The following is a 14,610-nucleotide window of genomic DNA, read 5'->3' as shown; positions in this document are numbered from 1 at the left end:
TTCCGGAAACACATCGAGGAATTCATTCACTACTACAATGTCCTCATATTGATCTTTGGTCACATGTTCTAGGTTTCTCACATTGCATAAGAAGACTGGGTTCCCTTTACTGACTAGCTTCACGAGTTCCATTGCCGTGATAATCCCTAAGTTCTTAGGTTTACCAAAACGACGATACGACACTACTTTGCCTAAGCTAGACCTCAAGTGAACCTTCTGCTTCTCACAATCTATTTTGGCTTTGAACATGGCCAACCAATCCATCCCTAGAATCACATCTAGCTCTCCTAATTCAAACTCAATCAGGTTAGATAGGAATACGGTCTTGGCTATGGTCAAAGGCACATCTCTATGGATTTTGGTACACTTCACTATGCTACCAGTAGGTATGACTATAGGTACCTCAATTGTTTCAGGCTCTTTCGAACCTAATTTTCCCAAAACGTCCACTGAAATAAAAGAATATGTTGCACCAGAATCAAATAGTACTTTAACTAAAACAGAGTTAACATAAAAAGTACCAGCTATGACGTCAGAGGAAGTTTCTGCTTCTTGCCTAGATATCACATTCAGCTTCCATTGGGCAACTCCTTTGTTATAGCCACCTCCATTGGTGTTTCCATTGTTGTTTCGGTTCCCATTCTGCAGTTGGTTTCCTCTAGTCTTTCCATGGTTCTGGTGATTCCCATTTCCATTGTTACCACCTTGGTAACCCCTTTGGTTTCCACCTCCATTTCCTCCATTTCAGTTCTGGTTATTCCGATTATTATTCTGGTGGTTACCTTGGTTAGGCTTTCCATTCTTAGAATAGCATTCATACTCCCTATGGCCTAACTTTTGACAGAATCTACAGGTCACTAGGTTTCCGTCACAATCCTTTCCAGGGTGATTCACGTTACAGCGCCTACAGTCGTAGGTCCTTACTACATTCCTTCCAGACTGGTATCCACCACCTTGGTTGTTGCGATTTCCACCATTGTTAGCCCTAATCTGGAAATTCCTATTCCTTTTGTGCTTCTTAAAATTCCCTTGATTGTGTGTGGTTACTCCCCTGATTCGAGTTCCCAACATCCTTTCTTTTCTCATTACTTCCATTCTTCCTTTGTTGTAACCCATACAGGTGAGCAGCTTTTCCGTACAAGGTGTCTAACGAGGTAAAGTTCTCTCCAGGCAGCAACAACTGTAAGTCCATGGTTAGTCCATTCTCAAACCTATGATCTATAAGCTCTTCCGTTTCCACCACTTCAGGTGCAAACCTAGACATCTCTATAAACTTAGAATAGTACTCTGTTACAGACAAACCCTCCATTTTGAGTTCGATGAACTCCTGCGCCTTTTTCTTCTTCAGGTAAGGTGGGTAAAACTTGTTCCTCAACGCGGTTTTAAACGCTTCCCACCCAAAGTTAGGTGTGGCTCTAAGGGAATTCTCACATCGTTGCCACCATGAATCAGCTTCACCTCTAAGGTAAACCACAGCACTGTTTACCCTAAGGTCTTCGGGGCAGTTCACAGCTAGGATAAGCTTATCAAATTCTCTCAACCAGTTTTCAAGTACACTTGGTTCAATCTCTCCATTGTACAGCGGAGGCTTGCTTTGAGCTATTTTCTTAAACTTTTCCCCAGCCGGATCATGCACTAGGTTGGATCTAGTTTGAGCTAGGTCTCGAACTACCTCAGCTATTTGTCTAACCACTTTAGAAATCTCTTGGTTATCCATATTCCTTCTCCTAAATAGAATAAAAGACTAACTTTAATATTGGTTGGACACGAAATCACTAAGGCACTAGTTCGACAATGAACCCACTCGCAACAAGAACACAAGTAAAACGCGTCCTAGGGAAGTTGGTGCCACTTTGGGGCCTTCTCACCCGCTTATTCGATGCATGTAATTTAGATGGTTGCTAATTTGACCACCTTGCACATAAAATTTCATTGAAGAAATAACAATTAATCCCTTTGCGATACCCACGAAACTTAAAATCGAAAATTGAACTTAAGAGATAACAAAAAGGAAATTTGATGCTTTTATTAATACTTCAATGGTAAAGTCTTACATCCATCAATAACATTACTTTTATTTCTCCAAACCATAATTGAACGAATAACCATAAATAGTAGCTTTGCCACTTTATTATTCAAATAAATAAATAACTAAGGATTACATTTCTCTAAAGACTAATGTCATCACGACGATCATCTCTTTCTTTGTATTGCTCTGGAGTAAAGTCTTGATCATTAGGATCATCCAAGTCTTCTTCCGGATCAAAATCTTCATCCCTAGCTTCATCATCCTGTTGTGGCTCAGTATCAAACACATTGTTCTCTTCAAGCTCATCCTCAAATCCACTAGATATCTCAATTGTTGGTTCATGAACTACAGGATTTTTCAATCTCAACTACATCTCATCATCCTTCTCAACATCATTAGCTTGCTCATCATGTATCATGCCATCTTCACCATCACTTTCTTCTCTTGCATAGCCCATACCTAGACCCGCAGAGTATTTTCCATCCTCATAACTATTCTCAGCAACCTCTAAGATAGTAGTGAGAACTTCAGTATCATACTTCCACCTACCATCTCCAGTCCCATATTTGTACCAATTAGCGGTACCATCATTATAGTGCATGTCATTGAACTTGTTCTTAAGGTCTATGTAAGGGTTCTTATGGGGCAAGCAATGAATAACCATACTAGCCATCATATCCTTTTGCCTAAGATGTGGCATATCCTTGGTTGAAGCAAAGTAGTAGCAAGCAAACACCATTTTCTGAACATACATATGAGGAGTCTCGTTATCCAGTTTCTCTAGGCATCCTAGACTTGAGAACTTAGAAGGTAGCATCTTAAATCCTGAAAATTCACAACTAAAAAGTCTTACTAACGCGTTCCCAAAGAAATTCCAACCCAAAAAGGATACAATAAATAGTTCGTGGAGCCATACAATTTCAATGCACAAGTATATGCTCAACATGAATTATGATGCAAATAATCACACAAAGCAAGATAAAACATGGTCAAAACACATACGTAGCACTTAATAAATCACATAATCACATAAAATGCATACTTAACTAATATGCCCTTCTTAATCTACCCATTCCTCACTTGGAAGTAATATTAGTTTTCGAAATTAATTAAGAAATAACTCCTAACTTAATTATCAATTAATTAAATAAATTAATTAATTAAAATCGAAAATTAATAAGAATTATCAATTAATTAAATAAATTAATTTCGGATATTTAATAATAAAAAAAGAAAAATTCAAAAATTTTAAAAAAAAATCGAAAAAAAATTTCGAATAAATAAATAAATAAAATTCGGATATTTAAATAAAAGATAATCCGAAAATAATAAAAATAATTCGAATTTAATTCGAAAATTTCGGATAAATAAAAATTTCGGAAAAAAATTAATTAAATTAAATAATAATCCAAACTTTTCAACTCATTTCAAACGACCCAAAATAATTGGTATTTGACCCTTAAAATATTGAGTACTCAAAATAATACGTTTTGACTTTAGGAAAATAATATTTAAAAATCCTAAAGTTCCGCAAATACCACTTTGTAGTATGAATTACTACAAAGAAGCATTAGTCTCCGATTACCACTTTGTAGTATTGCTTAATACAAAGAAGGAATGAAACTAAGCTCTAGTATACCACTTTGTAGTATATATTACTACAAAGAAGCCTTAGGCTTCTGAATATCACTTTGTAACAAGCTAATAATTCCTTGCTTTATAAAACCATTTTCCAACTTAAAATAAAGGAATTATTAAAGTATTACCGCCACCATGATAACGGTTAAGGCTAGTACCAGAATTACGCAGCGGAAATTAATGTCAACTAACTTTTAAACCAACATAAATAACAATTATTGAGGCCTCCTACAAGTTGGAACCGTAACGGCCCAAAACCAAAGTATTAAAAATCCATAAACTCCAAAACATAATTAAAGTATAATTTAAATAGTTTCAAAGCACAAAAGAATGCAACTCTCAATCATCCCAAGCTACATGATTTCGATCGTACTTTGATCTACCATCCTGCTAAATTAATCTACTCCCCAACAATGCAAGTTCAAATGATGGATCATCATAGGGCATTAAGGCGAAGGCCATGACCAAAAGACACAAAGCACGTAGTCAGCAAAAGATCAGTACTTACAAGGCTAGAGTGAAATAAAACTATAAACATGTATCACTCGCTAAAATACTAATCAACATGCAAAAGCCATTTAATAAATAACAAACAAATCATGAATACAAGACTCGACTCTTGACTCGACTCTTGACTCACAATTTAATTAGAATAAGCTTCGAACGGGCCAAAAGAATATTCTATGAAGGAAGGGTGTTGGGAGCCCACCAAACACCATAATAAATAATATAATGAAAATCGGACCATACCGAGTGTCGGGCCATACCGACGGAATTCCAGCATAAATTAAATGAAACAACGTCTTGTATCATTAGTTGGAGAACGAGTTTTCCGGCAAGTCTTCCCCCATTGTTCATACTCGAGGTATATACGTTCCAAGAGTTTTGAAACTTGTTCTGGTTGCACTTTACGTTTATTAATATTTTATTAATGGTGAACTCGAGACTCGAACACACATACATACATACAATTAATAAACGACAAACAAAACAATCTCATTTTAATCCTTTAGGACTTGTGATCAATAAATCAAGACGTATTGAAATTACTACCAAGGTCCTTCTCACAAAAGTGAGATTCCACATCATGCCTGTTAACATAAGGGTTGTGCCCTTGCACGACAAAATCCTAATTCATTTCATATAAAATATTCTCAACTAAACCCTACATGTGTGGTGGGTTAGCTCTGACCTAACCCTTCACATCTGGTAAAATAAATAGTAAAACGAGGTACGAATAATTGGCTCAAAAGTATGCTAGACATCCCGTACAATAGCATAACAATAAATAATCCATCCCTTGCATGTGAAACAACCCATACATGCATAAATATTGAACAGCATGATTGACAATGAAATTCATACTCACAATAGTATCAACATGCTTGTTCAATGAACGAATCAATAATTCCAATAATAAATTTCCACATGATTGTCCACCAAATCAAATATAAATCCACCAAGTTCACGTAATAAAATTCACATCCATAAGCAATCATGTAATGTCCCTTGACAATTAGTGTGGTCGCCCTAGACTTGAACGTACCTTGAATATCTAAGCGTAGGGGCCACTTTGCAAATGCGATCACTCACATAGAAATCACCTCCTATCATCAAAATAACGAAACCTTAATTATTTCCATGTTCATTAAATTTCCAGCAACTTTATAAAATATAAAACCTTGATAACAATTAGAAATTAATCGTTCTTTAATAAATTAATCTTCTCAATTTGCAAAACCAATCCCTAGTACGAAAACATACTTCTCCGCCCTTAAAATCAATAAAAATCAACACTTTAAACCTTTTTATAAATATGAAAATATAATCGACTATCATAATTAAATTAATCACCTAATTATGCTAATCAATTGACCCATTAGATCTAGGTTAAAACCCTAACTTGAATTTTCCAATAAAATCACTTTAACACCATAAAAATCAAGCCTTTATTAAATAAACAAATTCGAAAATTCATGCTTTAATAATTAAAATACTCCTCAAGAATTAAAACATATAAAACATCACAATACGGTGTTCTTAACTGTTTTCCAGCATTTTAATTATTCAAAACAATAATAATAATATAATTAAAATACGGAATTGAAATAGAATAGGTAAGGAATAAGAGAATTATACGAATCCGGCCTATAGCACGGAACAACCACGAATTAATTGTGATTGGGCGAAAGAATTGAACGAACGAATCAAAACAAGAACACACACACACACAATCGAGTATGTGTGTGCGCGGCAAGGGCGATGAGCACGCAGCAGCGCTGCGCAAGAGACGAGGGGCGAGGGTGAGGGGCTGGCGCGAGGGCGCGCAAGAGAGATGAGGGCGAGGGCTGGCTGGGCGCGCAAGAGAGACGCAGTAACATCAGAGGCAGAACAGCAGCGCAGGGCATGACGAGTGCACGCTGCGAGCTGCTGATAATCGTATTTTCTGTCGTTGAATAGAAAATAACCTCATGATATGTGCGTTTTATATAGTGTTTTCACCCCCGTCCCTTAGTACTTTTATGCGTCAAATGAGCTCTTAGGGGCTGTTTTTAGTACTAATCTGTGTATTTGAGTGTGCCTTGAGTTCCAGGAATACTTGGTGAGAAATTGGTCTTTTTAGTCCCGTTTCTTGATGATTTAGGCCACTACGTGATCCCGAGGGAGTTCGGGACGACTTTTGTCGACTTGCGGGAGCCTTAGATGATTCATGATTGAGCCCCGGAAGTTAGAGTCGGTGTTGTGGACGAAGGGCGGATCACTTAGCCCTCCGCCGGTTGATTGCCTCTCGCCCATCGGGCGAGCAAACAGAGGGACAGTCGCAGAGGGCGCCCGACGGGCGGGATCTCGCCTGGTGCCCACCGGGCGCCCATCAGGAGCTTCAGAAGCAAAAGTCGCCCTCCGCCCGACGGGCGGGAGCTGCCCGACCGGGCGCGCGGAGAACATTTCCAGAAGTCTCCCTCCGCCCGGTGGGCAGCCCTGCGCCCGTCGGGCGGATTTCGAGCTTCTCGCCCGTCGGGCGGAAAGCCGCCCGACCGGGCGACGACAACCTAAGGCGCTGTGCGCGCGTCTTTCCTTATTCTTTTCAGGTTTCCTAATTTTAGTTTGGGAAAAAACTATAAATACCAAGCTCTTATGTTTTAGTAGGACATCTTATTTTCTAGTATTAAGGACTTAGATTATTTTCCTAAGCTTAGTTTTCTCTCAAATTTAGTTCAAAACACTTAGTTTCAAATTCATTAAAAATTCAAGCTTTCCTTTGCCATTGTTCTTCAATTAGGTATTGTTCTTTATTTCAATCATTTGTTTTGCTTTAATTATGTTTTCAATCATGCTAATTGCTTTGTTTATCGTTAATATGCTTGAGTAGTCTAATTTCTAGGGTTTGGGGATCCATGATTAATATGAAGGGATATTGAATAATTGTGATTGTTGGCATTGTAATTAATTCCTATTGATTGGTTTATTTCACTATACAATTAGATTTGCGCAGGTATAATTGTGGTAGTTTTGCAATATAAAATTAAGATTCGAGAGATGCAATTTGATGTTTAGGCTTGTGTCAATAGGTGGAATTTGAGTTAATACGTAGCGAGAGCCCGTTAATTCTAAGTCTATGATTAGTATCGATTCGAGAGAGCATGCTAGTCTAATTAATTACTTTGTTGATTATCGTGATTGTTCATTATCCTGGATTGTTATTTGTTGGTGAACCTATGCCCTAGATTCTTTAATATCTTTATTCTTAATTGTTTGATTATCGTCGTAGTCTTAGCAAACCATCAATCAACAAACTCTTGTTCCCAATAGTCTAGATTAATTAATTAATTGTAGAAAGAACGCATGTTTCCCTGTGGATTCGATCCTGACTTCCCTTGCTACCTAGCTAGTGGACTTAGGTTTATTTTTGATTAGGTGATACGACTTTAGCCTATCAAATTTTGGCGCCGTTGCCGGGGAAACGGTTTTATTTTCTGTTATTAATTGTTTTTCTAGATTATTGTTTGATACTTCTCAAGGAACCCGACCGGATCTCACGGTTGTTTTCTAGTTTTTCCTTGTTTATGCCCAGGACTGTCCATACCAGCAATCTGACCTCGTTCGATCCTGAACCTGAACGGACCTTTCGTAGACGGCGTAGATTCGTTGAACAGTTGAGAGACCGTTCTGACTCTGAATCCGATTATCTGATTAGTAATCTATTCCATACAGATTCAGAGATGGGTGATCAACCACCACCACCACCCACACCTGTGCCAAGGCTTACAGACTATTCTAAGCCAAGTCTGTCTGTGCTTCCAAAGGCAATCATGCCTTCTATTGCGGTTGAGAATTTTAAGATCGAACCCCAGCTGATAAATATGATTGAGAGACACCAGTTCGGTGGGGAAAAGGGTGAAGATCCTAACCTCCATATTCAGTCTTTCATTCAATATTGTGCCACCATCAAGCAAAAGAATCTGACGCCAGAGCAGACTATGGAGATACTCTTTCCATTTTCATTGAGTGGGAAAGCAAAGCTATGGATTAATAGTCTCAATCGCACCGCTATGAAAATCACTGATTGGGATTCTTTGGCTCTTGCTTTCTATGTGAAGTACTTCCCACCTGAGAAGACAGCCCGCCTGAGGGGAGAGATAATTTCCATCACCCAACGAGCAGACGAGAGTTTGTTCGAAGTCTGGGAAAGGTTTAAGATCTGCAGAGAGAGTGCCCACACCATAGTATGGATGATTGGTTCTTGATCCAACAGTTTTACAACGGTCTGGGTAATGAGTCTAGACTTATTCTGGATTCTGCTGCTAGTGGGAGGTTTATGCAACTAGAGGTACCTAGAGCTTTAGAGGTAATTGAGGAGATGGCTATCCATAGTGCCCAATATGGGAATCCTAGAGGTTTTGCCGACCGGGGTGTTAAGCATGAGATGAACTCTATTGAACAACTTACTGCTCAGCTGACTGCCCTGCATCATAAGCTAGATAATATGCAAAACGCATCGTCCCAATCCACCCAACACGCTAGTGTAGCCGCGATGAGTGTTCAGCTTTCCAATGTCTGTAATAGTTGTGGGATGCAAGGTCATTACGCGCCGGAATGTAGGAGCTCAATCGAACAGTGTAATGCATTCCAATCTTACAAGCAGAACAATCCGTACTCCAACTCTTACAATGAGGGGTACAAAAATAACCCCATGCTATCATATAGGAGTACTAATGTCCAGAATCCCCATCAGATTCAACCCCCTCCGCCACCACGACAACCCTACCAACCATCACCACAACAGTCATACCAACCGCGAAATAACTATAACCCGCAGTCTAGTGGACCACCTGGTTTTCCTCCACAACCTCAACCCGCACAATCTGATCCCATGCTTGTAGAGATGAGGAATATGATGTTGGAATTGCAGAGGTATCTGAGTGAAAAGGATGCCAAGATTGATGCTCTACTGCTCATAACAAGGTCATGGATAAGCAGTTGGCACAAATGGCTACTACTCTTACATAGAGACCCAAAGGTCAACTCCCTTCCACTACTACAAAAAACCCTTTTGGAGTCGCCTCTTAACCACCTATAGAGTCGCCTCATGGGCGACTCCACAGGGGGCGATTCTATAGGTACCCACTTTACGTGTCGCCTATCACCCGACAATGTAGGGCAGTTTATGTGTCGCCTCTTATGTTGGAGGCGACTCCAAAGAGGAAATCTACGAATTTGTATGTATTTTTTTGAATCGCCTACTTCATTTGAGGGGACGTATATGGTAATATATGATGTCGCCTGTATTTTTAGGCGACGCATATGGTGCTCTATCGTGTCGCCTTTTTCGTTTGAGGCGACGTTAATGGTACTCTATGGTGTCGCCTACTTCGTTTTAGGCGACGCAGATAGTACTCTACGGTGTCGCCTTCTTAGTTTGGGGGATGCATATAGTACTCTATGGTGTCGCCTATTTCGTTAGAGGCGACTCATATGGTACTCTTTAGAGTCGCCTACTTCTTTTGAGGCGATGTGTATAATATATATATATATATATATATATATATATATATATATATATATATATATATATATATATATATATATATATATATAAGTTGCAGCCTATGTAGGACTCGAACCTACATATATGTGTGTGGCACATTGCTCTACCATTTGAGCTAATAGGCTTTCAAGAATAGCTAATGGTAGTACTAGTTGAAATACTCAGCTGAAAAATGTGTTGAGACTAAAAAATTTAGAAAACAAACAAATACTACCTTAAACTAAACCACAATGGAAGATACTCTCCATAGACAGCATACTATGGTATCCAACTCCATGTTCTTCATGATATCCCTCTACAACAGTAGATAATGCAAAGAATTAATGACAGTAATTATAATCTACAAGAGATAACTAATGATATGATAAAATCATAAAAGTCTATAGGCCACCTGGTGATAAGCAGACTAGTAGTTGTCGACTTTCCATTCTCTATACATTAATCAAGCATTTATGACCCAATATCACATGATTAATAATTCAGGATGCATCAACATATATCAACAGTTCTTAAAAGGAAGTAAAAGACAATGGAAAAGAGATTGTGTTGAAAGTCATGAAACCCATAAATGACTAATCAGAATCACCTGCTATAATGCGAGTAGTTGTTCTTGCTCATTTGAAGCCAGGTATGTGCAGCCTGACTTTTAGATGATAAATTTAAATGCACCCAAGTCAAACAAAGAAAACGAGTTTCATAAGCAGGGAGCACCAGAAACATTGTAAGATTTAACAAAGTGAATGATGAAAGTATTTTCAGTGAGGTGCTCTACCAAGTAATTACCTTCTTACGCATTGGAAGAGGGGTCTGTATATGATCCAACATTGTTACGACCTCGGTCATAACCAAGTTCCAACCTGCAGAAGAAAGATAACCTGAAATAAGAGCAGCGCAAACAATAGACAACGACAAAAAACCTTCTCATCATCTTTACGTGCTAAACTTTCTTCATTGGTACTTGGTAGCACCCAAAGTCAGTGAAAAACTTATCATCCTACTCACTACCTCAGTGAAAAACTACACAAGTCATTGCATACATATTCCAAGCCAATCTCGGAGCTGGCTATGGAAAAAAAAAACCAAGCTGACTGGTAATTGTTTCAGATCAAGAATCTACCTTGAGAATTTATCTTGTTTTAGTTGTCGGTCCCCTTCATCTCAGCTCCCCGATTTATCTTATTTAACCCAACGTGCTCAAGGAGTTTAAACCCATCAATATTTGGCATGTGTACATCACTTATGACGATGTCAAACCCGTTCTTCTTCTCACGGAGCAAACTTAGGGCATATTCAGCTCTATTCGTCTTGGTAACTGAAACATACAAAATTTCCACATTTCACTTTGCAAATAAAAGGAAAATTAACTAATTTACGATCCAAAATTCTGAAACAGTTAAATCATAAAAGTTTATCAACCATCTTCAAGTCAAAACCTTCTAAACATTCCTAAATAAGTGTCAAAATGGTATAAACTTTGTATTATAATCCTCTAGCTTCAACAAACAAATCTGGCATACTTCATTCTCAAAAGGCATAAGAAGTCAAAATCTATCCAATATCCAATTAGCAAATACTACATTCACATAAATTAGTTATTCATTCATGTCACCCCATTTAAATAACTTAAAGCTGTGGTAAGGAGGGAAAATGAAATGGTAGGGAATTATTTTAATAGAGGTTCTTTTGTATCAATGTCTGCTAATTTACATCAATGTACAAGAGTTTACCAGTCTTTCTTTAAAATAGGAATATTGGAGACAGTGTAGCTGCTACTTTGGTGTGTCTAAAATTGTACTTTCTTCGGGCAGAGCTAGATCCTCCAAACAGAAGAAACTGTGGACAAAAACACTTTTGATAAAAAAGAATATTTTCAGTTTAAAAGAATGTCTTAGAGAAAATAATATACTACAAAAAATAGGTATCAAAAAAATTATCCCCAAACACCAAGTATCAAAAATTGAGAAAGTTGTTGCTTTATAAGTTAAAATTCACTTCTACGCTGCTAATGGAACACAGTAGACAACTACACTCGTCAGAAAATAGCCAAACATTCACAAGTGAGAATCACAATTCATAAATTTTTCTAAAGCTTATCAGAAGTCAGTAATATACCACGAGTAGCACTGGTTTGTGCATCGACCATGAACTCGGAATATGAAGCCTGTTGGCAAACATATTTCAGTTAACTTCAGTCAACAAACACTGATCTCCAAATACTTGTTGCATTAAACAATAATGTAATACCTTCATTGCATCTAGTATCGTGTTGTTTATTGTTTCAACAGATTTAGGCTCAAGCATGTCAGAACGTAATGGATAAATCCTCAAGGTCTAAAATAGTTCATACTATTTGATACTAGATGCAGTATATTTAGTCTACCTCCATGACAGCCTTCCGGTCGGCAGCACACATTTGCACTGGGATATGGATTTTTAGACAACAGATTCAAATTGTTTGTGTTATAATATTTTAAAAAAAGGTTGATAAAATAAGGACCTCTGTCACATATCATTTCAAATATGGTGCATAAGGCCATTACCTAACGAGCGTGAAATTTTATTGAATAACTACCGAGCTACAAGGAATAATGTGAACGAGAAACCACATTTGAGTCAGAGACATGAGAAAAATAATGCATTTAGTGCAGTCTGCACGCACTTACAAATACATGTTTCTTGAAAATTAAGTGTCTCCACTAGAAAAGATAAATAAGCACATTACTTGTCTGAGTGATTTCTGAACATAAATTGGGATATGAATTACAGAGTGGCTCAAGTACAATAAACATTTCCAAAATTTTTTATCTAAAATGATGCTAAGTTGTCTAATTTTACTTCTGAAAGATTGACAGTCATATGCAAAATAGTCACTGCATCAGATTCTCTAAAGTTTGTGTTAAAAATCCAGAGGATCAAATAAACAAACTAATTTCAGACACCATATTTACACAATTACACAAACTATAAGTTTGCTGTATTAAGATTAAAAAAATATATACTACACAACCACAATTCTCTTTCTATTAAAGGGTCATCTGAGTTCAAAAGTTGAATAACCACTAGCTTTGTTCATCCAAAGTGACTGTGTGATCAAGTCTCAACCATTCGCAAAAGCAATTATTGGTTAACCTATAGCAAGCTAACTATAAGCTGTAAGTGTAGAATTCAATAATTTCAAATTGAATTAGCATAGCATGTAACTGTCCAAGAAAACTAATTCTCATGCTCCCAGCAATTAAGGCTATCTACGAGGAGATAAGCATGGATTTGGCAAAAACCTGGTATCATGTCAAACATGTGAATGCTCATAGACAAGCACAGACTCAACCCCTATATGGTTCAATTTGGAATCAATTTAGAACACCAATATCTGGACTAATATACACAATTTCCGATTCTAGGAACAACAATTTTCAGTCCTCCAAACTCCACTCTGCCTATGTCGTGACTCCAGAAAACAATCATTTTCAATCCACCAAACTCTATTCTACATATTTTAACTCCAGAAAATAGAATTATGAATCAAACTAACAAAATTTCCATTATGATATACAAATTCAAACCACCAAAACTCAGAAACCATAGAATCGGCAAACAAGCATGCAACCCAACAATTAAGCTACAAAACATAGAAAATAACCTACCCTCCACCGCCTCTTCCTCTTGTATGCACAATTACTCATTATGATAAAGGTTCTCAACTTAATTTGATAGCAATAAAAAATCAAAGCTCAATTTACAAGAATTGAACATTACAATACAATCTAGTAATTTTCGAGGGGAAATTTGTGAGAATGACACGAACAAAAAGGGAAGAAATTGTTAAAATTTCTGCTGTGTTTATTTTCTGTCATTAATGACATTTGAATGTCGATCATAGTGGTCCACCGACCTTTGAATCATAGCCGCTAACTTTTCGATAACATCAACGTGATAGAAATCCAATTACAACAATTCACATGTACATGAATTCTTGACTTTTATATCAAACAAAAAATTAAATTAAAAAAATAACTTATTCTACGTTTTTGAAGGAAACCCTAACCTCCATAGCCTGGTCGCCGTCGCGGGGCACAAGGAGCTTGAAGACGACAACGGATAAGGGAGGAAGGTGGTCGGACACCATGGGTTGCCGCCGTAGAGAAAACTTCGCCATCTAATTCGAAGAGAGAGTGCGAGGGACAGTATGAGGGAGCCAGGGAGGACTAAGGAGGAAGGTGAGAGGGAGTTTAAGAATTGAGATGAAACTGAAAATGAAAGTGAAGGCCCAGCCGATAGATAATCTGATAATTTAGACCCAATTAACTAAATTTTTATTTATTAATTTTATAAATCTATGGTGTCGCCTTAATGTAACAACTGACCCGTAAAACCAAATATAAGGTGTCGCCTGTATTAGAACAGGTGACGTGTAAACTTTACGCATCTTCTATAATTTAACAGGAGAAACGTAAACCGTATACATCCCTTTTCTTATTATAGGCGACTCGTGAACTCAAACTTTTAGAGTCGCCTATGATATAAAAAGGGACGCATATGGTTTACGTGTCGCCTGCAATGTAGCAGGCGACTCGAAAGCTTATTATTTAGTTTTTTATATTCTTTTATCAAATATTATGCGTTGCCTACTCTATAAAATGAGACTCTAAAATCTAAGGTGTCGCTTATTTATTTGAGGCGACTCGAAAAGGTCGACTCCATAGGGTGTTTTTGTAGTAGTGTTCACAGCCTGTGACCAGAGAGTCTGTAAATGCTGTCACCTTGCGGAGTGGATATGAGTATGATGGGCCGCCTATGACTGAAGAAGAGGTTGAAGTACCTGTCAGTGATGCTGTGCCAGAGAAAAGTGAGAAGGTGGTCAAGGAGAAGGAGGCTAGCACAAGGGTTGAGAAGAAAG

The 14,610-nt window shown here is 37.6% G+C and overlaps 1 protein-coding gene across 5 annotated transcripts; it reads right to left on the bottom strand.

Annotated features, from left to right (window-relative positions):
- Nucleotides 1-2,245: 2,245 nt before the first annotated feature.
- Nucleotides 2,246-14,124, bottom strand: LOC110796967 (two-component response regulator ARR14). Of its 5 annotated transcripts, none has more exons than XR_008926024.1 (8): nucleotides 13,759-14,124; nucleotides 11,441-11,561; nucleotides 10,831-11,025; nucleotides 10,497-10,570; nucleotides 10,300-10,356; nucleotides 9,928-10,008; nucleotides 5,214-5,274; nucleotides 2,246-2,854 (listed from the first exon to the last, which is right to left on the bottom strand). XR_008926024.1 is itself a non-coding variant. In XM_056834761.1 (4 exons), the coding sequence occupies exons 1-3, from the start codon at nucleotides 13,867-13,869 to the stop codon at nucleotides 10,850-10,852; spliced, it is 336 nt and encodes a 111-aa protein (XP_056690739.1). In that variant the 5' UTR covers nucleotides 13,870-14,124; the 3' UTR covers nucleotides 10,021-10,570; nucleotides 10,831-10,849. The 5 variants fall into 5 exon arrangements, 1 of the variants encoding a protein (XP_056690739.1); XR_008926025.1 differs by having other exon boundaries at nucleotides 11,441-11,546; XR_008926026.1 differs by lacking the exon at nucleotides 10,300-10,356.
- Between the last annotated feature and the right edge of the window lie 486 nt (nucleotides 14,125-14,610).

Source organism: Spinacia oleracea, chromosome 1 (genome assembly GCF_020520425.1).
Source record: "Spinacia oleracea cultivar Varoflay chromosome 1, BTI_SOV_V1, whole genome shotgun sequence".
Taxonomy (NCBI): domain Eukaryota; kingdom Viridiplantae; phylum Streptophyta; class Magnoliopsida; order Caryophyllales; family Amaranthaceae; genus Spinacia; species Spinacia oleracea.
This window is presented reverse-complemented; position numbering and strand designations above follow the sequence as displayed.